Raw genomic sequence first — 25,716 nt, forward strand, 5'->3', positions numbered from 1 at the left:
ACAGCTGTTGGGGCCACCAGCTTTTTTTTTTATGTGGCCCATTAATTGAAATCTCTTCCATTAAGGGGATGACTGAGGGGCACTTTGAGGGGCACTTTGTGTTCACATTTAACATAGTGTCAGGACTTTTACAAACATCCTTCCTGGTGTAAGATCTTTCTGAGTATATTATACAAGAACATGACCGCATCCAGAGCAGAACAATGTGCTGACAGACCCTTATGATGTCGCACTTGTACAGAAAAAAGAAACAAAACAGAAATGACATTCACATGGATCCACAAACACATGGAAGTTCACTTAAAATATGGAGCACACAGTTCAGGGCACTTTAAAACTGACAGAGGAAACTGGCATTTAGTTTAGAAAAATAAAATTAAAGGATTGGTTCACCTCAATATTTTGTCTCTTGAAATGTGTTTGTTGTGCACACATCACTGAACAAGAAATCTTTGAGACTAATATATTAAAACACTTACAGATAAAATCAAAACTACCTGAATGACAACAGCAGAGGTAAGTGAGAAAATTTTGGTGGTCCTCATCTTGCACTCATTCTAATATGCAAAGGCCCCTGCTCAATTAAAGTGTACAATATACTTTGTGTATATTTCTACAATATTTCTATTTATTATATTTCTATTAGGAATGCACCGAAATGAAAATTCTTGGTCGAAACCGAAAACCGAAACACCGAAAGAAATTATTATGCCAATTATTAGTACCATAGCATTTATGGATATGACTGTGTACTAAGCTCACGAAAATTGCAAGGCATTGCGATTACATAAATTAATATGAATGTTCCAAAGAATAAATCAATTTAAACAAGATTGTAAAATTAAATACGTTCTCTGATAAAAACACAAAGTGCATATAAGTCAAGTGCATTTTAAAATTTTCGTAATCACAACATCCGGTTTCGGTCGTATTGTTTCGGTGATAAAAGTCTTTCAGCCGAAAACCGAAAATGCACTTTTGGGCCATTTTCGGCTGAAAATTTTCGGTGGCCGAATATTCTGTGCATCCCTAATTTCTATGTCCCTCCATCACTATTAAGACAATAATTGAGACAAAAGGAGTAATTACATCACTACAGGTTAAACGGAACCTAACTAACTTTTCTAGACTTTAGAGTCAGAGTCAGTTACCTTTCCAACTCAGCAATCTTCTTGTCCTTGTCATTCTTTTCAGTCTCCACCTCTCGTAAGATGTCCAGGAGCCTCTCCACCTCCGCCTGAGCCTTGCTGGCCTCGTCCTTGTAGTAGCTCACCTCCTTCTCCAGCAGCTTCACCCGGTCCACGTACTCCGGGTTCCCTCTGGAGCCCGACTGTTGCTCTACTTCGTGGGCTTTCTGCATCCACACACCAGGGCAAGACACATACAGACATGCACACGTGCAAAGATGCACTCAGTTAATATTATAACGTCAACACAGCCATGCAATGCAGCACAGAGTGTTTTACTGCCCATGGAAGAGAGATACATACAGCACACTGTAGTCCATCAGTGTCTTATATTAACTACTCCCCTTGCTCTCTCCCTCTCTTTCTGAATGAATAAAGCAGAGTAAAATGTTGTGGACAAAGGCATCATTACTGGTGACGGCTCATTAGCTTTAACAGAGCTATTATTTAGCTCCATTTAACAGCCCTTTGAGACTTCCAGTCACTTCGCACACGTGGTGAGTATGCCAAGTACAGGCGATGTGTGTGTACAGGACTGCACTTTAATAAGCAAAAAGAAAAACAAAACAAAACAAAAACAAATCAGTAGCAGCACAATGCTAATCCTTATTCTGTCTCATTAGTTACCTGTCAAAAACTAATCAGAGCACTGCCGTTTGCTCAATATGGACTAATCTCACTATTATAGCAACGGTTTGTAACTCTCCGTGAATTACATTACAGCGGTGCACGTCAACCTCGAGACAATATGCAGCAACACATGTCAGCACAGGTGCAGGAGTTATACAGAGCCATCCACCAAAACACTGCAGTGATCTCCAACCACGGCCGATACCTCAGCTAACCGCACCACACTGAGACGAAAGAGAAGCGTGGCAACACTGACAGGGACAACATGCAACAAGGTCGACCAAATCATGCAAACCCAACGAAGCTGCACAGTCTTTGCACTTGTCAGTCAAAAGAATGGAGAAATACAAGCGACAGAAACCAAGTCAATCTGTCGGCTGACAGTAAGTTTCATATTTTAAGCATGAGGAGAGATGTTAGGATGAATATTAGGGGGAATATTCTCACTAATTTGATTGTAAAATGTACATGAAATCATTTTAGAACCGCTAATCATTGCAGAGGTATATTAAAAATACCTACAAGAAAACTTTATTGGACATACAAATTAGGATCCATACTGCCTGCTGAGGGTTGTAGGAGCTCCATTTTTATAATGGCTTCTCTTTACCTAATTGCTTTCAATATTTTGTTTATCCTCTGTTTTTGTGATATGTGGTATTTGTTGAAAGTTTCACAAATAATACTGCAAAAATATCTGTCAATACTGCAGGATAATTAAAACTTAAACTGTTTTGCATCAGCAATTTCAACGAGTTACACACAGTCTTTCAGTAAGATATTAAATGTTGGTATCAGCTTAAAGAAAAAAAAAAAATCAATATCAGTCCATCCCAAGAAAAAATTTAAAGCTTGACTTGGACATTGACAGATATTCTTAAATACACAGAATTTGATTCAGTAAAAGTATAAAATCTAACTAATTTTTCTGTCATCATCATAAATACTTGGTAAAATTTGGTGGTCACAGTTTGACAACACTAAAGGCCAATTTTGTTTTACATTCTTGGGTTGCAGGTATCAAAACATATGAGAACCAGAAGTTAACACCGGGCCACATCCTTTTACTTCCATTCCATTCCATAGCTGTAACTTTAAATTGTTGCATTGGACCTGAGCGTGCAGAGAGCTTTTTTCTCTCTAATGTGGAAGAAAAATAAAATCCCACGGAAGATAAACTAATCACAGATAAACCAACTACAGAGCCACAATTTTTACAAAAAGTTACAAATAAATACATTTACTGTACTGTATATTCAGCATAGTAGAAACTAAACTAAATATATCCACCAAACTACATAAAGTGAGCTTTAAATATTGTATACGTAGCACCAGTTTCACCACGTGTCACAAACACAAACAGTTGCAGAATGAGACTCATGAGACTCTGAGTGCAGTATAAAGCTTATTGTATCAGTACAGTGCAATGATCAACATGCATCTGGGCGGGGCGGTGGGTGAAAGCAGAACCTGTGCTGGGGCCTGACATGATCACCATCTAGCATATTTCAAAGAAATCATCAGTGTCCTCATGCTTTCAATATGTGCCTCAGAGAGCTCAAGAGAGGAACTTACAGGATTGTTCATGTGACTGAATAGCTGCTCAGCTTGCTACATTGCAAACGGAGAGGTTGAGGGAAGGAGTGGAGGGGGTGGAAACCCGGGAGAGTAAGTGTTAGGAGTTAGTTTTGAGCCACAGAAGAGTACAGCAGGATCAGACATGTTTCAATACATGTTTGACACATTGGTAACATCAGTAACAGCACATGTTGTTGTTACAGGTTAAGGGCAACACAAACACGGACAAATGCAGAGGAACAGACACAGGGATAGTCTGTGGATTATAGAGCGGGGGGTGGACTGTCTTCTCTCTGCAGTGGCCTAACAAAGGCATGCAGCCTCTAACAGGAGTGAAAGCATCACGGTATCCATTATCATAATTAACTGTGTTTTATATAAGACAGGTTAGCGTCCAGATTAGAGTGATATTAACAGAACTTTTTCTCTTTTCAAACAAGGGCTTAAGTTATTTTTTCTATTGATGAGTCTGTTATTAGGTATTCAGACTTCTTCAGTGTTTTTCTTCATAAAAATAAAACACAGGCGAAACCCACTAAGCCAATATGAAACCAAACTAATTAGAATAAAAAAAAAAATTCATTTAAGTCTAGAACTACTTTATAGTCCCCATTTAAGAGGTCCCTGGACTCACAGTGAGCCAATTCTTTTCTTCACAGCGGACATGCTGCTCTGGCTTTTTATCTACACTTCAGTGCAATTAATGAGGACATCTCTACAGTCTTCATTCAGGACAAAGGAGCTCTCCACAGTTCGGTCACAGCTGAAGTATTAAGCATAGAAGATTATATGTCGAAATTTCTCATATGTATGTCCTTTACATCATAACAACAAATTAAAATGAGTAAATTCGGGACTGAACTTTAATTTCTTGACCCCGGAAACAGTAGTTGGGCTTTCGATCATATCATATGATCTTACTCAGCAGACTGAGTTGTAGATGTCATCTCACCGTAGTTGCTTAGATGCAGATTTCAGACACCTAAATATACTGCAAATCTCATCACTCAATAATAAAATTTCGATCAAAGCTGCCGATATAATGATGATGCTTATGTTAGTGATTCTGCACTGTAATACACACACCTACCTTCTGCAACTGCGTCTCCAACTTACTACACTCCTCTTTTTTCTGCTCGATAGCGATCTCCAGTGATTTGAGCTTTGAATCCTTCTTGAGGCCAGAAGACGCAAGGGATGAAGCATGCTCCTTCAGATCGATGAGACTTGACTGCAAATGGACAAACAGCACAGACAGGCAGCACAGGTTCAAACCAGGCAGGGCCAGCACAGTGTCAGCAGGTATAAGAAGGCCACAGAGCCAGAGGCAGCAGCTTAAAAGTCATATAGAGGCCTACTGAAAGAAAGAAGCATGGCGCAGGCTGCACAGTACATACAAAGAGGTGCATTGCGTGTGTTATAGTACCACAGGGTAGAGAAACACAAAGGCACAACGTGTGTGCAATATGCAGTCATGTGAACACACAACCACCCTACACCCTAACATAAAAGAAAATCTCCTCACTCCATGAACTGACCTCTTTCTCTGTTAATTCTATCTGCAGGCTGTTGACCTTCTCCTTCAGCTCCTTGTTCTCCTTCTTATACGACTCCACTTCTTCCAGACGTTCTCTGTCTTCTCTTTCTCTTTGGTCCTTTAAACGCTCTATAATCCTCTCCTAACACACACACACATAAACAGAATCAAAAGTGTTAAGAATGTTCTAATGCTGAATATAAAGAACAAGACCCATTGATCAAACAAAATAAACCTACATCAAGTGACGTTTAAGAGTAAACTTCAAGAGCATGTGTATTCACATGATCAGGGTCACATGATTGATCATATGTGTGTTCAGAGCAGGAGTAGCCAATCAGAGACAGGGATTAACCCTGCATTTGAATTTGAATTTTTTTTTTTTGACTTCTGGAGCTCTTTTAAATTTGAGAACATTTTTAAGTTGTAAGGACTTTGATAAATAACATTTATTCTTAAGTCTGAGGGAAGGAGTAAAAGTAAATGATTCAAAATTTCCCTTTTAGCAGTTAAATAAATACAGGCCCTGACATCAAAACTTATTCATCTCGGAAGGACAGAAACCTGCAATGAAGTGGCTCCCAATGAGGAAAAATTATTTAGTCTCACAGCAGCCGGTCAGATCCCAACCGTGCCCAAGATGCGTCTTTGCATCTTCAGTTTGCTGCAGTCCTGTACCTTCTCTGACAGTGCCTCCTCCAGAGTGGCCAGGGCAGTGTCTGTGTTACTGGAGTCGGTCTGCAGAGACTTGACCCTGTCCTTCAGGTTACCCAGCTGCTTGTCTTTGTCCCGCAACTGCTCCTGCAGGTTCTCAATCTGACTCAGGAAGGCAGGATGGTGTTACCACAAGGGAGAAAAGAAAGCAGAGAAACAGAAGTAACAAGCATGATCTCAAAAGCAGAGCACTATTTAAAGTTGGTGTAATAGACTGAGATTACAGAAGTCTTTGAAGATTAAAAGCCTCTACAGACATCATGTTCATAACTTGAAATGTGCTGGGGCTTTACACAGAAGCATTTTCCATTTCAAGAAGAAATACATCAAAAACAGTCAGACTTTTAAGAAGAGTTTTGAGAACTTCTGCAGAATAAAAGTAGACTCCAGCTGTCACTGATGAGCAAATAATTGCTGTGTATTTAGATTACTGTAGAGACACGGCAGTATATGCACTAATCCAATTTACTATATTGTATTAATGACATAACAGAGAAAAAAAACAAATAAGTAAATCGGATGAAAAACAAAGATTTAGATGCAGAGTGGCGACAAACTGAGAGATAAAAGTGGATCAATGAGAGGAGGCACAATAGAACAAGAGAGGAGAAAAAAAAACACAGGGAATGGGTGAGCAGGTCAGGGTGAGAGAGGGAGTAACACTCTGTGAGTATTTATAGCACACACGCACTATAGCCAGTGAGGCAGAAATATCTTCTTGCTTGTCTTTCTATGGACACTTTTCCCCTGGGAGCAACAGAGACTCTCTCACTCTTAATGGAGAGAGTAACCACTCAGCTTTGTATTTTCACAGAGTGACTGGTTTAGTCCAGGACACAAGAATTTGACAGAATAACTTGCTCCCTTCGTCAGTCATTTCAAACATCAGACTACATCTGGAGTACACGTGCAGTAAACATGCCTCCACCTACTCACTGTAGTTTGGTTTAACCCATAAATAATGAAACAATAACTCAAGGAGAAAAATGGTGAGGTTTTCTTCACCTCTGATTCTCACCTTCTTCTGCAGGACATTGATCTTCCTTTCTTTGACCTCTAGCATGTCCTTCATGTCCCTGATTTCACCGGCGAGAGTGCCTTTCTCTTCCGTTAGGTCCTGCAGCTGCTTGGTTTTCTTGTTCAGGAAGGACTCTTTCTCCTCCAGACGCAGACGTAGAGCATCCACCTGAAGCACAACACAGCCAAAAACACCTTAGAGAAAGTCCACAGGCAGAGCCTACTCAAAATAAAAGAATTTTATATAATGTGGTTTTGACTGTAACTGAGCAAAACGATTCATAGGAGTTATTAAACACAACAAATTTGCAAAACCTAAAACTCCTATTAAAATATCTACAGGGAAAACAGCATTCATTTCGAGTGCTTTCAAGTATTCATCTCCACTTAATCTCCATGCAATTGCAGAAAAAAACACATGGGGATTTATCAGTGTGGTGCTGCTACAATTATTTATTTGTTAGTGCAGCTTTTTGATGTTTTTGATGTTTGTTAGATGTGCTGTGACAGTACACTCTGCATTACTGTTTCTTTTGGTGTTGCCCTGAGTCACACACAGTCACACACAGTTAGTTTGAAGTCCCCAAAGCAAATAAAGTGCTGATATGATTTGCTGTAATAAGCCTCAGGCACAAGGCAAGCCTATTATTTGCTCAGTTTGGCTAGGAGGATGAAAATGTTTGTGAGGCAGCGTATTGTTAGGTTGATTTACTGCATGTGTACCAATAAGTTAAGGGTTTTTCATTACCTCTGTTTGCAGGATGGCAGCACGTTGCTCCTTGGCAGTGAGAGACTCTTTGAGCACCTCGATATGCTGTTTGCAGTCTGAGTTCTGGTTGTTGAGGGTCTCTAGTTTGGTCTGCAGAGCCAACAGCTCCGACTCCTTCTTTGATAACTCCTGCTTCAGCTGGTCAATCTGCATGGCACGTGAAACAGACAACACATCAGACCTATTACATCAGCAATGTATTGTTTTACCATCACGGCACGTGTGTGTGACAGAAAGCAAGCAAGAGAAAATTCTTTTTAGTTGGTACAGCTTTTGAACTATTTTCATCAACGCGCTTTTCTCTCATTAAAAATGCATTTGGGACTGACTCCCCTGCATTCATCATATATTATACATCATCTCTATTCATGATTGATGAAAAGAGATCTAAAAATAGAATTACAAAACTGTGACTGGTCTGCGCCTGGTCGGCTAATATGAGAAGCGGTATGTAAACACAGAGTCAAAGCCCTGGAGAGACATATGAGCCCCAGAGAGCAACCGACACACACACACCTTGACACGATCACAGATTTCAGGTGGCTACGTATGCTTAAGGCTTGACAGTACAGCTCTAATTACTGACGTGCAGCAGCCAAAAACACAAGTTCTCATTTCGTCATGGAGCCGGGGGGTGATGAAAACACTGACAAGTCTGAAAACTAAAGCAGGTGAAGTCGGTTTAATAAAAACTAATCTATCATTGACTTTGTGAGCAGGCGTACACCTCACTCTTTGAACATAATGTACATCCTAATTGTCTGTTGACGCCAGAATAAGAAAGTAATCAGCTTTCATACGTAATTAAGGAAGCAGTAAGTGAGTATTTTTATTATGCCACAGTGTGTACTTGCTGATTATGCCTCTTTTGGTATTCTTGACACTGAGCTCTTCACAAAAAGCAGCAGAGAAGCATCGCTCAGATTGTTGCCAGCAGGACACTTTGCTGATGACACTAAACGCAAAAGCAGCTAATTTAAGTGACACATCAGCTTCATTTAGCATTCTCCTCACTGCACAGGTCTTTCTGTACCCCGAGCAACTCCGTCTTGTTTCTCAGCAAAATTTTCACAGGATCTGTACTTCTAAAAGTGCATGCATAGTGCAGATGGTATCTACCTTGGTCTTCATAAACTTAGAGTGGTTCTTGTAGACCTCCATCTGTTTGATCTCCTCCTCTCTGTCCTCTGTGTTCAGTAAGCCGTTTGCCTTCAGCATTTGGATCTCATCCTCCAGATCTCGGATGTTGCGCTCCAGAGAGGCAATTTTGGTGTCCTGCACACAAACACGCAGAGGAGACACACCTCAAAGCCCTGACTGGCATGTCCACAAGTTGCATGCTGCAAATAAACCTGAGCTAGAGACAAGAGCCCAGGACAAACAGAAAGACTGAAAGCAAGCCCCCCCCCAAAAAAGGTTTAGAGGGACTAAAAGAGATAGTGTGAGAGAGAGCGAGATAGTGAGATAAAGAGAAACTGGAAGAAGCTCTTTGGTGTAGCTGAGAGCAAATGCAGCATCTGTCGGTGAAATCAGAAGCTTTCTACCCAGCTCCTTGCAGCAGCTCAGAGGATTAATCACCATTGGGAAATACTGAGCACACATCCAGAACGGAGAGATCAGCGAGGACCGGAGAGAAACGTGCGGAGGGAAAGAAAGAAAAGTAACAAGCCGTAGCTTTTGCCGTAGCTGCTTGCAGATCAATGCAGAATCCAGTCTCTGGACTGCGACTGTGAGTGCAGCTTTGGCTTCACGGCTTTTTAAATAAATAATACAACGTCTTTAAGATTAGCCATGGTCCATCTCCCTCTCCAGCAGAGCACAGAGCAACCTTGTTCCTTCCTGTCTTTTTGTGTCTCTCCTTCTTTCCTCCTAGTGGCTCTGAACTTGTGAACTTGTGGCCGTTAGCAGGGTCAGTCATAGCCCACTGCAGAGGAACATGGGTAATGTATCGTAATGAGGAATGGTGGACGACCCGAGAAGGATCTGAGGGGTTAACATCAATGCATGAGCACTGTACATGTACATGCACTTCGCCCTGCCGCTGCATCTCACCTCAGTCTCCGTGTTCCGAGACGAACATCAGTGAACTAACATTTCTGCAATAGACACAAGACACCGTACCTTCAAAGGAGGGAGATTTTATTCCATCCACATGTGATCACTGGTATATCGACCTGGTCAGTAAATCTTGCTCTTTATCTCTCTTTCCCTGCTTCTGTGTGTCTCTCTTTCTCTCTATCTCTCTGCATACTGCCCTCTCACTGTCATAAACAACCACACCTGTTTCCATGGTAGCAGCAGGCAGGCTATATACTGTGCACTGTCTCTGGTGAGTGAGGAGGAGAGGGCGGGAGGGATGTAGGGGGGAGAGAGGGAGGGAGGATTATTCGTGCTTCCATCAGCATCAACACAGCAGAGGGAGAGGGGAGAGATGCAGGGTCTTCCTGCACAGCACAGGAGGTGGAGGAGGAGGAGGAGGAGGTGGGTCTTCCCTCGCTCTGTATGCAAATCAACAGGATCCCAGAACACAGATGTCACATGACCGCGCTGGAGGAGGCTGGGGCCTGCACAGCGTCGATCCAGCCAAGTGAGAGGGGCTGTGTCAGCTCAGCGATGATGTCATGATTTATTTTGAGGAAGTGATGTCAGGCCTCTGCAGTGAGGCTGGGGGTGTCTACAGTGGGTTCAGTAGCTGGATGGCCCTGATTTCTCTGATGCCAGATCCAGCTGTTGTACAACAAGTCCTGATTTGAACGGACATTATTACCCTTGGAATGGAAAATAAGCATATTATAAATATTTGCATTCAGTGTTACACATTTGTCTCACAGAATGGAATATTAATGTGTATAAAATTAAAATATGCTTGAGCTGAAAGCTAAATACAATCACATTTGATAATGGTGGTCTGAAACTGCAATCCAAGTCCATCCTATTAAATACTTCCTAATTTAATTTGAATGTCCCAGTCCCAGTATTTAAATGTCCTTTAAATTTCCCCTCAAGCTTCAAAGTTACATAAAAACATTACATATATATTCTTCCACTGCTTGTTTTTACGTGAATTATTCAAATCCAAGATGCCATTTTAAGACCTGCACGATCAGCTTACATCAAATAGCTTCATTTGATGCACATGTTTACTGTAATTCAGACTGACTCTATTTTGTCTATTCAGATAAAAATTTTAAATGATGCTCTGCACATAGTGAAGCTGCACAAAGTTAGGTAGAAACGACACACCGACAGTCTGAGATGTTTGCAGACAGTCGGTAATGTCTGTTGAACAGTTAATTATTAAGATTAAACGTATCATTGCTTGTCATGCAATCAGTATGTTGCAGGCTGGCTGCTGCGCCTCTTCAGCGAGCAATGATAGCTGAAATGTTGAACTGTAATATTGATTCTTGTTTATGTTTACACAACTGCTTTGTGAGCTGATACACAGTGTGCCTCCATGTCTCTGTGAGAGAGAGCAATAGTGGCAGTATGTTGACTATTGACTCAGCTGCTGAGGATCACAATGACAACAATAGAGTCAGTAGAACACACATCAGCATAGGCCTCCATTTAGATGTGCAGCAGTTAACGCAGAACACAAAGGATTGTGAAGGTCGGTGACTCAAACGCATTAAAAATACAACATCTGATTTTAAATGAATCTGGTTTGATTAGTTTGTTTGTTTGTATACAACCAGGAGGAGTTCATGTACTGAGGAGTTAGATGAGTGATGTCTTTGCTAATAGTGAGTGCTGCATTTGGTTGTGCTCAGGCTGTATGTTGCAAGTCAGGGTCTTACTTTCATCTCTATGATGGTCTGCAGGGCCTTGGTTTTGCTTGGATCCTGATGCAGCTGATTTCTTCTGTGCAGTTCCTTACAGAAAAGACACAACATTATGTGGCACCTGTGCAGCAGAATCTACTGTGAGCTCTACTGCTGAAAGCAGGGCCATTTGACTGAAAAAAACTGCATATAAAGTTTGTTTGTACACGTAACACTACCAATATGCTCTGCAGTTTTTGGTTTCTACATTACATAATCAACATGCTACAATTTGAGCAGCAGAGTGGAGAATATGGATTTTGTGACACTCGGTACTGCCCTCTAGTGATGACAAAATATAAGACAGTCAGTTTTAGCTCTTAAACAGAGATAACAGTATGACCTATGGTCATAGAATACCTCTCGCAGATGGATATTCTCCTTCTCCTTTTGATCTAGAATGACCTCCAGGTGTCCCAGCTGGGCTTCTGCCTCAGCAATGCGCCTGGCTCTCTCCTGCTCTTCCTCCTCAGATGCCCTGCCCGGCCCCGGGGGAAGCCCTTTGCTCTGCAGCATCTCCAGTAGCTTCTTAATGGACTCGTCTCTGGCACCCAGTGTCTGTTTCTGTGTCTCGATCCTCAGCTCCATCTCCTCCAGCGTCTTTCTCAGCAAGAAGAGCTCCTTGGCCTGCCTGTCGTGTTCGGCCTGCAGTCGACGGAAGTTCTCCTCCGTCAGCTCAATGGTGGTGAAATGATCAGAACCGGAGCGGTTACCGCTCTCCTGCTGCAGCAGGTGGTTTAGGTCTCGCTGCGTGCGCAGCTCGTCCTGCAGAGCCTGGATGGTCATCTGGAGATGCTGATGGACACACACACAAACACAAGCATGTACACACATGTACAGACTCAACAATTATTGAAATTCAATTCAGGAATAAACACACAAGAGTTTGTCTTGATAACACCACACATGAGGGTAACCACACATTCACACACTTCTGAAATGCTGTTGCACACAGTGCTGTGGAAAAATGCTACAAACATGGGGAATCAATTACTTACCTTTGGATATCTTTACAGGCATACAGACAGTTAACAACTGATACTGACAAATGACAGTACGGCTACTTTGGAGAAAACGTGAGAAAATTTTTGAATTTTTTTTTTCTGGGACCAAAATCAAATTTGAGTCCTTTAGAATCACAGTATTAATTTAACTACTAGAAACTATATTAAGCATTGAAATAAATCACAGCTGTCAAACATTAATTTATTAGTGTGCTGTGAAAGGTTGCTCTGTTTTTATACACATGAGCAGAATTAATGAGGGTTGTTAACTTGCTAATCAAAGCAGAAGACCACCCTGATGCTTTCCTGCAGCACAGCAGAGGTCTTTGCTCTCTAACACCCAAGCATCAGATAATAATGAGCCATTACCATTGGATGCAGACAGCACAAAATATGAAATGTATAAACAGAACCTACACTATCCACACACTGTAGAGAGGAAATGGGCAGTGCTAATTAAAGGTGTGTAGGTCTGTGAATCTGTCGGTCCAGAATAAAATAAAGTTAAACACACAATATTATACCTAATACATTTTATTGTGTGTAGGGCTCTTGGTTCTGGGTTTAGGGGAACAACATTAGGGCCAAGGGCTAGTTTCTGTCAAAGACTGACCCGGGCTCATTTTGCCCGTTGAAATTTTCTTCCAGCAGATTTCTCCAGAGAAAAACAGATCAATCCATGTCCAGAAAATGGCCCCAAACAGGATTTGAAGGAGTGGAAACAGTTTTCTATAGTGAAATCAAACCAACATTACAGAAAGTCTGGGGTTGTAGGGTTTGTGGTACTACAGGGAGATGGAGCACCAGACACGTTTCAACTGACAAAATTGAACAAATTAATCCTTTTCTGTAGTTTTACAGTGTTTGTGGAGAAACATATGAGGGTTCACAGGACAAGGGGGTAAACTGAACTGCTATGAATATTTCCCTTCTGTTTGGAGTTTACAGGATCATAGGAGAGGAGGTTGTATAAGGGATTGCCAGGTGTTGGAAAATACACGCCACACTGAAGGTGACTCTATGTTGTGCACACAAAATGTGGTGCAAACATAGGGACAAACCTTGGTTCTCCTGGCATCCAGCAGCTGCAGAGCATGGGCAGAATGAACAGAAAAACAAATGTATGGTAAAAACAGAGCGTCAGAGCATGATGCAACAGAGACGGATGATCAACACAAACCAGCCAGAGTTTCAAATGCAAAATGTGAAATACTCACATTTGGGGCCTGAAAATTGCGCAATGTTCACGCTTTTTTGTCCCATTCTATTTCTATTCTTTTCTATAAACCAAGCCGTTGTTATGTGGTTGCTATGAACACTGTTTGTTATTGTATATATTCGTTACGTTGTGAGCTGCTGAAATATTTGTGTAACTGTTGATGATATCCGTTCAATAAAAAACAACATAAAACGGATTTTAGTGCCCGGGGATTACATATATATATTATTGTTTCATTTTTATTGGACTAAAAGATAATCCTTTCCGGGTGGACGTACCTGGCGTCATGTGCCAAGGGAGCGAGCTAGCCAGGCCCCCTACGTTTCAATTTCTACAGTTAGGCAGGGACTCGATCACGCCCATCGGCCGGCCCGCCAGACAAATCAGCCAGCCAGGCCCCCTGGCAGACGGTTTCAATTTCTACACTTAGACAGGGGCACACGCCAATCAGCCGGCCTGTCAGACAGGCCATCAAAATGTGAAATAGCTACGTTTGTCCACAGTACAAAACGTATCAGTCTCACAATTCGCTCCTTGCACAATATGGCGACCGCTGACGTTAGAGCTTGAGTGTGTGGGCCAGTACTTCCGGTCAAAACATCCGGTGATCTAACAGCGACAGCGGAAGACAGCGAGAGCGAGAGACAACAGAGAGATTGTAACGAACATTTAGGTCAGTTGTCCTGTAGATGTTATCCGTTGTTTTTTCAACGTTTGGCGCTTTTTAGTTGAGATGCATACGAAAAAAAAAACAAAAAAAAGAAAAAAAAAAAAAAAAAACCACGGCACCCTGAAAAAAGCGCTAATTTTTCTGGACCAGAAGAAACGATTCAGTCTGGCGCAGAGAAAGCATAACCTATCGCTGTCGGACACTACCAACGGCCGCGATCAAGATTATTTACCACCTTTTCCGTGCATCATGTGTTTCATCTGGTGCAATCGTTGTTTGATTAGAAATAGTCAAACAACTATTCGGTAGGCCTGCCTCTGACAATCTCATACTACTCCTAACTTGACAGCTGTCTAAACCAGGGGTCGGCAACCTTAAATACTCAAAGAGCCATTTGTACCGCCTCCCATAGAAAAGAAAACACCTGGAGCCACAAAACCCTTTGACATCTAAAATGAGGACAACACTGCATGTTGCATTTATGAAACCAGTGAACTGATACAGAGAACACGAAATTTTATTTCTGCATGTAACAAAAACGTTTCAAACTCCGAAAAAAGACGCTTTGTTGATGCTAAGTTTCAAATAAAATACTCAATGTCCTCGTATTTATGAAATAAAAATCTGCACATCAGGACTGTAACCTGTGGTCTGCCAAACTTTTCTTGGATTTATCCATCGTTTACCTACCGGGGGTCGAAAAGCTCAATAAATATTGCCGCCGGGTGTCGGCGGTTGTGACGAAAAACGTTTTATTTTGATGTTACAAGATCGCCATCATCTTTAGAATTACATTTAAAAAAACCAACGAACTAAAATAAAAATACATTTAAATTAAATAGTCATTATTTATTTTCCAAAGTCACAGGGAGCCACAGCAGAGGGATGAAAGAGCCACATGCGGCTCTGGAGCTGCGGGTTGCCGACCCCTGGTCTAAATGTAGTTTCCGACAGCGATAGGTTATGCTTTCTCTGCGCCAGATTGAATCGTTTCTTCTGGTCGAGAAAAGTTGGCGCTTTTTTCAGGGTGCCGTGTGTTTTTTTTTTTTTTGTTCGTATGCACATCAACTAAAAAACGTCAAACGCTGAAAAAACAACGGATAATTCTAAAACATCTACAGGACAACTGACCTAAATGTTAGCTACATAGCTAGTGCTATGTAAATAGAATAAAATAATCTCACTGTTAATGTAACTCGATCGCTGTTGGTTGGCTCTCGCTGTCTTCCGCTGTCGCTGTTAGATCACCGGAAGTTTTGACCGGAAGTACTAATATAGAAATCGAATTGAACTAGGTCAACCCGGAAAGGATTATCTTTTAGTCCAATAAAAATAAAACAATAAATATATTCATATATGTAATCCCCGGGGCACTAAAATCCGTTTTATATTGTTTTTGTTTTGAACGGATATCATCAACAGTTATAGAAATATTTCAGCAGCTCACAATGTAACTAATATATACAATAACAAACACGCCACTTGGTTTCGTCTGTGGCAGCGTTCATAGCAACCACATAACGGCAGAAAACGTAACACTAACAGTTTAATGCCGAGACGTGAAATATTCATCGTAATAACAAACAAAGATAATTTACAAGAACTGAACGAATATTGTGATGTATATTTCTCGCTAGAGCTATCATCAAAATGTTTTTTTTTTTATGTCCAAACGATCTTGAAATAATGCATTTTCCACTGAGAATGAAAGGAATGGCCGCCATGTTTTTATTTTGAGAAGACCGCTGCAATCAGTCACGTGACCTGTCGGCAGGCCAATAGAAAAGAATGTGTTAACCATTTCTGCTCAGCTCCGCGACCGTGGTCCGAGAGCAGAGAGGAACCGTGAAAAGCTCCAGGGACAACGGCACACACAACGGCAGAACTCCAAAAACGGGCCGGGAGTCTTGTTCACCTGGAAGGGTTTCAACTTCATTGTTACTCTTACATTCACCGTATTAAATTCCTGCAGCTCACATACAACTCGCTCAACTTTTACTCTCCAGCATTCATCTTCCTCGCGCACACACTTACGCACATAAACAACAGGTACGCGCGCACACACAGAACATATACACTGCCCAGCTTCTTAAAAGGACACGCCACTCTTATAACAAATAGGACAAAAAACGGGAACAATTCACAATTTCCAGGCCCTAATTGTGAGACTGATACGTTTTGTACTGTGGACAAACGTTGCTATTTCCCATTTTGATATGAGGCCGGGTTTTCAAATGAGAGCCACTCCGTAAGTCTGTCCAGCTGCCTGTTAATCAGTCTTCAGCCATCAGTCAGTACATCACATTCACAAGAGACCTTTTTCACATCAGACATTCTGGCTTGTCATAACAGGAACAGCACAGCTGGGATCAATAATTTGAATAGTGTTGACTGTTTTCCATTTAGCTGAGCTTGTTCCAGGGTCTTGGTATTGTTCATGCTGGTTCACTGACAGAGCTTAGTAGGACACTTGATGGAACTGAGCCTTTGTTAACAAAATCTGTTTCACCTGTGCTTTTCCTGCTATGACGAGCCAAAGTGTCTGCCATAAAAAAGGTCAATATACCCACAGAAAAAATATGACTTTATCAAGATGACCTTTCTGGAGAGAGATGAAAAGATCTGAAATGGGTTTGAAATGGCTCCAATTAATCACCATGATTTTACAATAATTGGTCTTGTTGTAGCATGACAATTAATAGTAGTATTGTAAATAAAATTAGTAGTGTAGTGTCAGTAGTGTAGTGATAATCAGATGAGGATGAGAGGAGGTATTAGAGTTGTAGTGTAGTAGTTGTAGAGCTGAAAAGATTAGTCGATCAACTGATAATTGCTCAGAAAATTGCAACAGAAACTTAAACACTAACTATAACTGATTAATCATATAAGTCATTTTTCAAGAGAAATTATCAGTATTATGTGGCTCCAGCTTCTCCAATGTGAACATCTGCTGCTTATCTCTGTCTCGTGTGATAGTGAACTGAATACTTTTGGGCCTTAGGTTTTGGAAAATCGTGACAGGCTTTTTTTTTTTTTTCACTTTTTTCCGACATTTACAGACCAAACACTTGATCAATAAAAAACTGGCAGATGAATCCATAATGAAATCATCAGTTGCAGCTCTGATATACTGATGCTACTAACAAATCAAGCTAAAAAGAAGCACTATTTATCCCTCTATTGTTCCTCTGTTCACTTCCACAGTGCACAAGATGTGATACTGTATGCATGTGAAGCATGTGCTCTTCCAACCATGAGAGGGCAGTGTTTGTGTTAGCAGAAGGAGTTGATGAATCTGAGTGCAAGACCGCTGCCATCTTCAACAGTTTTTGTCACACTCCCTTATGTGAGTCAGTGGCATTTGGTCCCGCAACAGAAACCACATAATACATCTCAAATTCACACTGAGTGCAGCCCATTCATTTGCACGCACATGCTATCACTTACTCACATTTCCATAAATTACAAAGAAAGGATCTGTGAAGTGTCTGAGTAATACAATACAACTGGGATTACTTTAAAATAACACACGCAATACTGTTGTAGTCAGTTTAACCAGTCAAAATGAGAAATGACCGGTTTCCTTCATGAGTTATGACCATGTACAGAATAACTCCCTGAAAATATCAGCGTGCTTCTACCCTGCTCAGTCCTGCTCCCTCTCCCTTTTTCATCAGTACTCTGTCTCTCTGCCTTGATCAATAACCTGCTGCCTTGGAACTAAACTGCAGGAGGCACTCCAATGATTCCATTTGCATAATTGCATTGTGGGTTAAAGTGACTATACGGCCATTCCTTCTGTATCCCCCCGTCATCCACAGCAAAACTGTACCAGTCCCTGTGAGACAGCCATGACTCAGCAGATACTTGAGTTGTGGTCACCTCAAAAGAAGGCTTCTCTACCACTGAATATTCTAAAAATGAGCTTCCAGAGGTTTCACGAGTCAAGGAGACATGTTGAGCTACAGTGTTTCCCCCTCTAACTGACACCTGGGGCAGCCAGGGGTAACAGACTGTCAAAAATCCTTTTGTGCAGAAACACAAAACCCTTCTGAGAGCTACAAAAGAAGGAGATAAGAGGAGTTAGGCTCTGCCTACCCCCAACCCCTCAAAATCTCAAACTGCCAAGAGCTAAGTCTGCTTACGAGCAAGTTAATTACAGATCCACCAGCACACTATAGGTTTGACTTTTCACAAGACTAAGAGTCTGCAGGCACAGTAGCAGCTTTGTGAGCTTTTATTCATGCAAAACAATGTTGAGAAGTTATGTTTACCATGCTCCTCAAAATTAGAGCAATGCCTCTAGTTTTACAGGTATTTGATCACAAACCAAAACTTTTGACATGATGGTGGCACTAGACAAAAGATTCATAGATTCATGGATTTTATAATTCATGCTGAGGAGGACATGAATGTGTGTGCTAAAGTCATGTCAATCCACCCATTACTTGTTGAGATGTTTCACTAAAACCACAAATGTCAACCTCATCATGGCACCACAGGAAAAGTCAGGGAATCACTTAAGTCCTGCAGACTCATAGTTTTGGGACAGGAGGTTTCACCCTCGGACAGTGAATTATTGGTCTAAATTTCATGGCAATTCAGGTATTGAAATATTTCAGTCTGGACCGTCGGTCAAAATGGCTACAAAAGTGTTTTGAAAATGAATAAAGCTACCCTGTCCACAGATTGATACTAAAAGCTGGTGACATATAGTTTTTTGGTTTTTTTTTAACCAGGTGGCAAAAGCACGAGCAGCTGTATGTGTGTTATATTGTACTGTATTTGCATGTGTGTTCGAAAGAGTGGGTGTTTCTATCTGACAGATGGACAGCTCCAAAGCGCTGAGTCAGAGAAGCCTACTTCTCACTACATTCCTAATCTCTGTGTTGTATGTCGTGATGGCTGACAATATACAATTACACCCACAGCCATGCCAGCAAACGTGGCATTTATTCATCTCCACTCAGCTAAAAGAAAGTTGGAGCAGTGGGAATGCAGAAATCTGAGTCAGGACAGCATGCAGGAGTTAAGTAATACCGTACTGAATACTCAATGATTTTCGTCATAGTGCTTTTCAGTGTTCACCCATTGTGCAGAGGGTCATTTATAATATCTTTTATTTGTATTGTTATTCATCATCTGAAGTGTATAATACGTGCCTGAGCAGATATTACAAGCTCTCCTCGTATAACAAAACAGCCAACTGTAACAGCTGACCATTATTTAGTTTGATAAAGCCACCAAAGACCAGTCCCTATCTTTAGGTTTCCTTTCATTTACTCTATGTCAAAGTGTCATCAATGGTGATATTACACATTAACACACACACACACACAGATTTCACAGATTTCAGCATTTACAGCAGTCTCAAATGGATGGCATTCTGTAAGCTATACTAATAATACAGCGATGAGTATAATGAGTATTCACTAACACTGTAATAATACTATACAAATACCACTCAGTAAGTCTACAGCCATGCAGCATTACCCATGCTAGCAGCTCTGTGAGGCTGAACTTCAGCATAGTATCGCTTTGGGCTGAATGCTACCATCAGCATGCTAACATGTTCACAATAACAGTGCATGTTGATGTTATGTTTATCATGTTCACCATCTTAGTTTAGCATGTTGGCATTCTAACGTTCACTTATTAGAACTACACTCAATGTGCAGCTGTGGCTGTTGGGAATGTTATTAGTTATGCAGCTATTTTATCACAAACCAAAGTCTTGGACAAATTTGGACCTGGTGATGGTGCTGACGGCCACTTTTTTACCCAATATGTTTATCTGCTGCATTGTTGGTGGAATATCAGCCTCTATATCATATCTGTAAGAGGGTGATACAGGCTGCATAAGCACCAGTACATCTGTTAGGCTCTGGCATTTGCACTATGAATCACAGCTATGTGATTTAATTCTGGGTATTAAATCTTTTACTTCATGCTAATGCAAAATGCTCAGTGATTCACAGTGTCTGGGTTATGGTGAGATGAAGCCTTATAATTTCACAATGATTTTGCATGAAACCATGCAGTCTGTCTACCAATGCTGATTCAAAAGCATATGTCCACATGTTACTGCTTCCTAAAGCTGAGACAGTGGAGAGTCATTGATAGCTCCAGACCAAGACGACCAGAGAATAATATAAACGCTCACATTATTGTGGAGCTGAGGACTGCAAATATCAACAAAGACACACAGCTCAGAACACTTTTCCTTTTCTTTCACCATATGTATGACTGCCTCATTCCAGTATATTATCCTAAGATGCTTATTACAAGATATTGTTTTGGCTATACTTACTTTAAATAAGCTCATTCTCACAATCTAAAAATATTATGCATTTTATATAAAACTATGAAAACATGCCAAATAGAGTAATCTGTGTTATTCTGTGATCTGATGTGTTTACTTATATTTCCAGAAAGTTTCTGAAAAAGAAGTAAAATTGCAGTGGAAATAACAGAAATTCATCTTATTGTCCAATTTTCTTTCCTTGTTTAAAGAAGGATAAATCGTCAGCATTGGAGTCTTTACTTGTTAAAATGGACATTTCTGCACTGCTCTGATCTAATCTAAAACAGTTCTGGAGAAAGAGATGCAGCAGACTGTAACACATCTTATCCCCTTTGCTTTGTCCCTCCATCCTCCACTCCCATCTTAATCTTTCCAACCCTCTCTCTTTGAGTACCCCCCTGCTTCTTTGCATTTCATCTCATCTTGTTGAGATGAAATGAGGGGAGAGACTCTTCATTTCATCACCTCCCTGTCCTGTTGATGAAGCAGCAGCCATCTTGTATGCTCAGATGGGTTGGGGGTTGGGGGTGGGGTTTGCCACAGAAAGGATATCCATGGGTGTTCACATGATACTTCCTGTGTCCACATGAGCTCACCGTTCCCTGACATCACTGAAAACATCAATACCTTTGCTCACTGTATGTATATGTGACTGCTACCACCTTCTCAACATTCTGCATTAATGTACATTGTGTTGTGTGCACACCTGCTGCCCCCCCACCACATATGAGTCATATGCAAAAGAACAATTGTGACTATACCTATCCCACACACAATACAGATGGGGTTGACTAAACCTCTGCACACACATTAGCTGTGGCATCACTACAAAGGGAGGAAACCTATAATAAAAACTGCAAACATACATCCATCCATACACATTCAGTACACACCACAGACTGTATGGTACAAACACGCAGACAAGAATGCATTCTTATTCTCACAGTGTGCTCCCAATACTGTATGCTCAAACCCTGACACTGATGAGACACAACTGTCCCACCATGTTCATATGTTCACACTATTCTTGCAACAATCAGCAAATCACAGTAAAGAGAGAGAGAAAACAACATGTCGTGTCTGAGGCACCGTATCTATGCACAGACAAAGCGGTGTGATATGAGAAGTTCAGCCTCCATTTTGGGGATTGTGTTGATGAAGGCTGACTGGGTGGCTGAGCAGCAGTGGTCATGACTCAGTCAGATATGGTACGCTCTAGCTCACACACTTGCCTCCAGCAGCTCTTGTCCAGCTTCAGCATGACAAAAAATTCTGTTGAATTCAAGTCAGATGGTTCTGCTTTAACAGCCTTAGCCAGTTGCACAGTACATTAAAATGCGCAACACAAAACAAGTCCCGGGCTAATCATTACCTTTAGTCATGACCATCGACTGTCTTGATTAAAGCTCTGCAGGCAATGGTTGGTATTTCACTCACAGTGGAGTCTGTGCTTTACAAAACAGATTCTAATGCCTGAATGGTTTTATTCTTTTTCAAAGATTTGGTTAAAAAAAGAAGGTAGCATGTTTTCCAGGATCTTATTTTTCACAAAATAAATAATGCATGGCATTTGTTCAAGCTAATAGAGGCCTGAGGCACCTGATGCAATTGCAAAGGGTGCTACAAGACAGATGTAATGATTGGCCTGAAATTACTCCATTATTAATGAGGCAATTTGCTCCTCAGTCAGAACCTCAGCCAGCCCGATGGGTGTGACCGAACCATCCCACCGTAAGTATACACTTATGTAAGGATGCCTCACAGCCCCAGAAATCAAGATAGAAAAGACCAATTATAGTAACAAGGCACATCTGCCTTTTATTAGCTGACATACTTCATTAATGAGCCCTACCAGGAGGGCTATAAATATCATTCAGTGTAGAGTCAGAGCAAACACTGATGGACAAAGCTGAGGATATAAAAAAGTGTCCTCTCTTTGTATCAAGCACAAAGGAATGAAAACCCACACTGTACAGCTTTCACATTCTGCCGGACACACTCAGCTCCTACAGTGTATGAAGCCAAGCTAAAAATATGCTGTCCACAAGGATTCACGCCGAGTATTTAATCGCAGTGAACATAAGGAATAAGTGAAATGATGAATGGCTGGGCCCTGTCAGTGCCAGTGCTGGTTTAGCTTGAACAGGCACATTCTTTTCCACAACATCATCCTTATACATTTTCATGAATCATACAGGTATAAGAGAATGAAAGTACCTTTGGCTCCGCTCTAGGGATCGCCAGCAGGTAAAACCATCCAATTGTGAGGCAGAGAGCTCAACATCCTTCCCTTTAGCAGGCAGCATGGCACTGCTTCAGAGACGAGCTGGAACACTGCAGCCTCTTTAAACTCAAGTGAAATCAAGTGAGCAAAAATCTATTAATTTTAGAAGGGAACGTTCATATACAGAAATTCAAGCAGACACAGACAGACGGGTCTCATTTAAGGGTCACACTAATGGTATCCTGCTATGCCCTTGAAGGGTGGAGGGACAGTGTCTGCCTCTTTGAGTAATGAGCGGCCTATTGGCTGCTCTGTGTCTGACAACATCACTCAGCTAGAAAGACAGAAACGCAGGCAGACTGGCACAAAGACCACGACCAGCTGGTAAAATTCAACCTTTACTTTGCTCGAAGCGTTGTTGCAATTTGCTGCATCATGCCACAGCCTGTCTCAAAAAGAAAAAGAAAAAGGAAAAAAACAAAACACTGTAAAGCTTCATCTAGCCAGTCAAGCAATACACTGACCTATTCCAGAAATCTACTTCAGTGTTTCGTGCACTTTTGCTTGCAGTGGAAATATCACACTAGGGCTTTCTATCGAAACGTTCTGTCTGAACTATGACTCAGTTTACTATTTGCTGTTATATAGTGTATATCCCAAAGATGATGAAATTTGTTTCCCAGTTTGTAGAGGATAATGCAGTCCTGCAACTCAGATTAAACATGAAAATCATCAAAATCAGGTTAGCACAGCCATCTTTGATACCACGTTGTCACCTGACTGGTAGAAGAATACACATTTTTCAATGTACCTGAATTAAAAAAGAAGAGTATATCTGGTATTGATATTTTTCTACACTTTTCCAGAAAAAAAACTATGTTTGAAAATAGTGAAGGGCAGATAAACAAAGGTGGATAGAGAGAAATGATCAAAGTCAGAGTAAGTAAAGGAAAGGGAATGGAAAAGGAGAGAGATGGAGAGAGAGTAAGACAGACACTGAGTGTTTAAGTGTCCTTGACATTTGTCTCTGGGCCTCGTGCCTACTCTTGTCAGTAACTGATTTAACTGGGCCATGACTACACCCCCACAATGAGGCAAGCAGTCTCACTCTCTACGGCCAGTCCGATCACAACGATGAAAGTAAAGTAAAGTGTTATTTTGGCCACACTATAATAAAGCTACAATTCACCTGTTGGCAGTGTCATCATGCTTCTCACTCAGTCCTTAAACAACCGAGAGCAGCTTTGTATTGTTCAAATTGTGGAGTATACAGTGGTTACATACAAGACACGAGTCTCTGTATATCAGCACAGATTTCAAAAACTACATTATAGAAAACAAGATTAAAGGGTTTCATATTTCCTGTGGCTCAAGTGATCTCTCTGACATTGATTCTGTACTGATACTGGAGTACTAGGCGAGGAGAGTGTGTGTTAAATATTTATGTACACAAATTACTCTTTCCAGAAAGGTTTCCACAAGTACTGAACAACATGATTGACTGCAGTAATTCTCTGAATGCTTGAACTGGGGATGACAGCGATCTATTGCAGAAAAAGAGCAATGAAAGCAGAGACACAGATCAAAAGAGACAATACTTGAAAAAAGAAGGACAATACACTAGCAGCAACTGAAATTTACTGCAGTAATGAGTGGATTAGCTCAGAGGGCTGGTCTCACCTGGTTCTCCTCATGAGTGACTCTCATCTGCTCTTTAAGGATTGATGTGCGTGCAGCTTCTTCTTTCCTCATTATTCTCTCCTTCTTCAGCTCAGGACTCCAGAAGCTCTTGATGCTGTTGGTGGAAGATCCCAACTTACTGTCCTTCAGGTCAAGCTCCCTGCGCAGCATCTCATTCTCCCTCTGCATCTCCCTGAGCTGGGCCTGCATCTCCAGCAGCTCCCCCCCACTGCCCCGCACCGCCTGCCTCAGCAGGGCAGAGGGCACCCCCTGGTGGTGGTGGGGGTGCAGCATGGAGAGGGAGCCCAGGTCACTGTAAGACAGAAGGTCAGCATGGGGCAGCCCCACTGAAGCGATGTTAGGACTGCTGCCCATGGCTGTGACGCGGCCCCCGTACATGGCCCGGCTGGTGGCGCGACCCAGAGTCATAGTGCCTTTGGGGTAGGTGGCAGTGGAGCCCACGCCCTCGTGGTCACTCAGGTACATGGGCCCCGAAGTAGCATAGGCAGCGTTGAGGGACTGGATGTTCTCCATGGAGAGCGTCTTGCCCCCCGCACCACCCCCGCCCCCGCTGTTGGCCCTCCGATGGCCCAGTCTGGGGGACCTTGGCAGGCGCGGGGACCGTGCGGGGCTGCTCTCTATATGGCCTACAGCTCTGGCACTGCCGTACATGTCCTGTGAATCGGCGGTGTAGCCACCAGAGGGTCCTTAACAGGGGCGCGCTGAAATGAGACTGCTCTGACTCTCTGAACCACACATGGGTGACTTATTTCATGCCTTAATAGGTGAAGCACATCAAAGTCAGATCTGAGGAAACAGGAGAGAAGCACCTGTTAGGTGAATAACAAACATTTGTATGTATCTGATGAAAAAAAAAGTATAGTACACTTGAAGCAAAAAATACATTCCCCCAGAAACTGAGCTTGGTGAAACAAATAAATTTGGCCTGTAAGATGCTACATAGTAGATGAAAAAATAAATAGTGCTGTTAGCCTTAAGACTGATCAGTCAATATCAGTAGGTGTTAAAGAAATTGTTCTTTCAGTCGTTCTGTCATTCTTTCTTTCTCTTTAAAATTAATCATCTGCAAAAACATGCAGGCTAAACTTTAATCATTCAAATGCCTTTCTCTTATTTTCAGATTAGAGGTTACTGTAAAATAAGCACAGATTCTGTGCATCAAGTAATGATGTAAAGATCCAATTAGCAGTTTATGTGAGTGTGATATTATTTGTTTGCCTGGCTGGTCAGCTCTATTTATATTTTCTGTGGAGAGGACTTTGTAAAGTGGGTTGATTGATTAGTTAGCTTGTAACATACCACAGATACACAGAAACCCAAATGCTGTTACGCTATTAA

At 41.5% G+C, this 25,716-nt stretch overlaps 1 protein-coding gene across 1 annotated transcript in view; it reads right to left on the minus strand.

The window, feature by feature from the left end:
- Positions 1-25,029, minus strand: part of erc2 (ELKS/RAB6-interacting/CAST family member 2) — a 32,241-nt gene extending 7,212 nt beyond the window's left edge. Inside the window, exons 1-10 of the mRNA XM_041033492.1 lie at positions 24,358-25,029; positions 11,617-12,051; positions 11,233-11,307; positions 8,552-8,707; positions 7,412-7,579; positions 6,665-6,832; positions 5,611-5,748; positions 4,934-5,074; positions 4,486-4,626; positions 1,152-1,354 (exon numbers count right to left, since the gene is read on the minus strand). Coding sequence (XP_040889426.1) covers positions 1,152-1,354; positions 4,486-4,626; positions 4,934-5,074; positions 5,611-5,748; positions 6,665-6,832; positions 7,412-7,579; positions 8,552-8,707; positions 11,233-11,307; positions 11,617-12,051; positions 24,358-25,029 — 2,297 coding nt within the window. The remainder of the gene's footprint in view (positions 1-1,151; positions 1,355-4,485; positions 4,627-4,933; positions 5,075-5,610; positions 5,749-6,664; positions 6,833-7,411; positions 7,580-8,551; positions 8,708-11,232; positions 11,308-11,616; positions 12,052-24,357) is intronic.
- Between the last annotated feature and the right edge of the window lie 687 nt (positions 25,030-25,716).

Source organism: Toxotes jaculatrix, chromosome 3 (genome assembly GCF_017976425.1).
Source record: "Toxotes jaculatrix isolate fToxJac2 chromosome 3, fToxJac2.pri, whole genome shotgun sequence".
Classification (NCBI taxonomy): Eukaryota; Metazoa; Chordata; class Actinopteri; family Toxotidae; genus Toxotes; species Toxotes jaculatrix.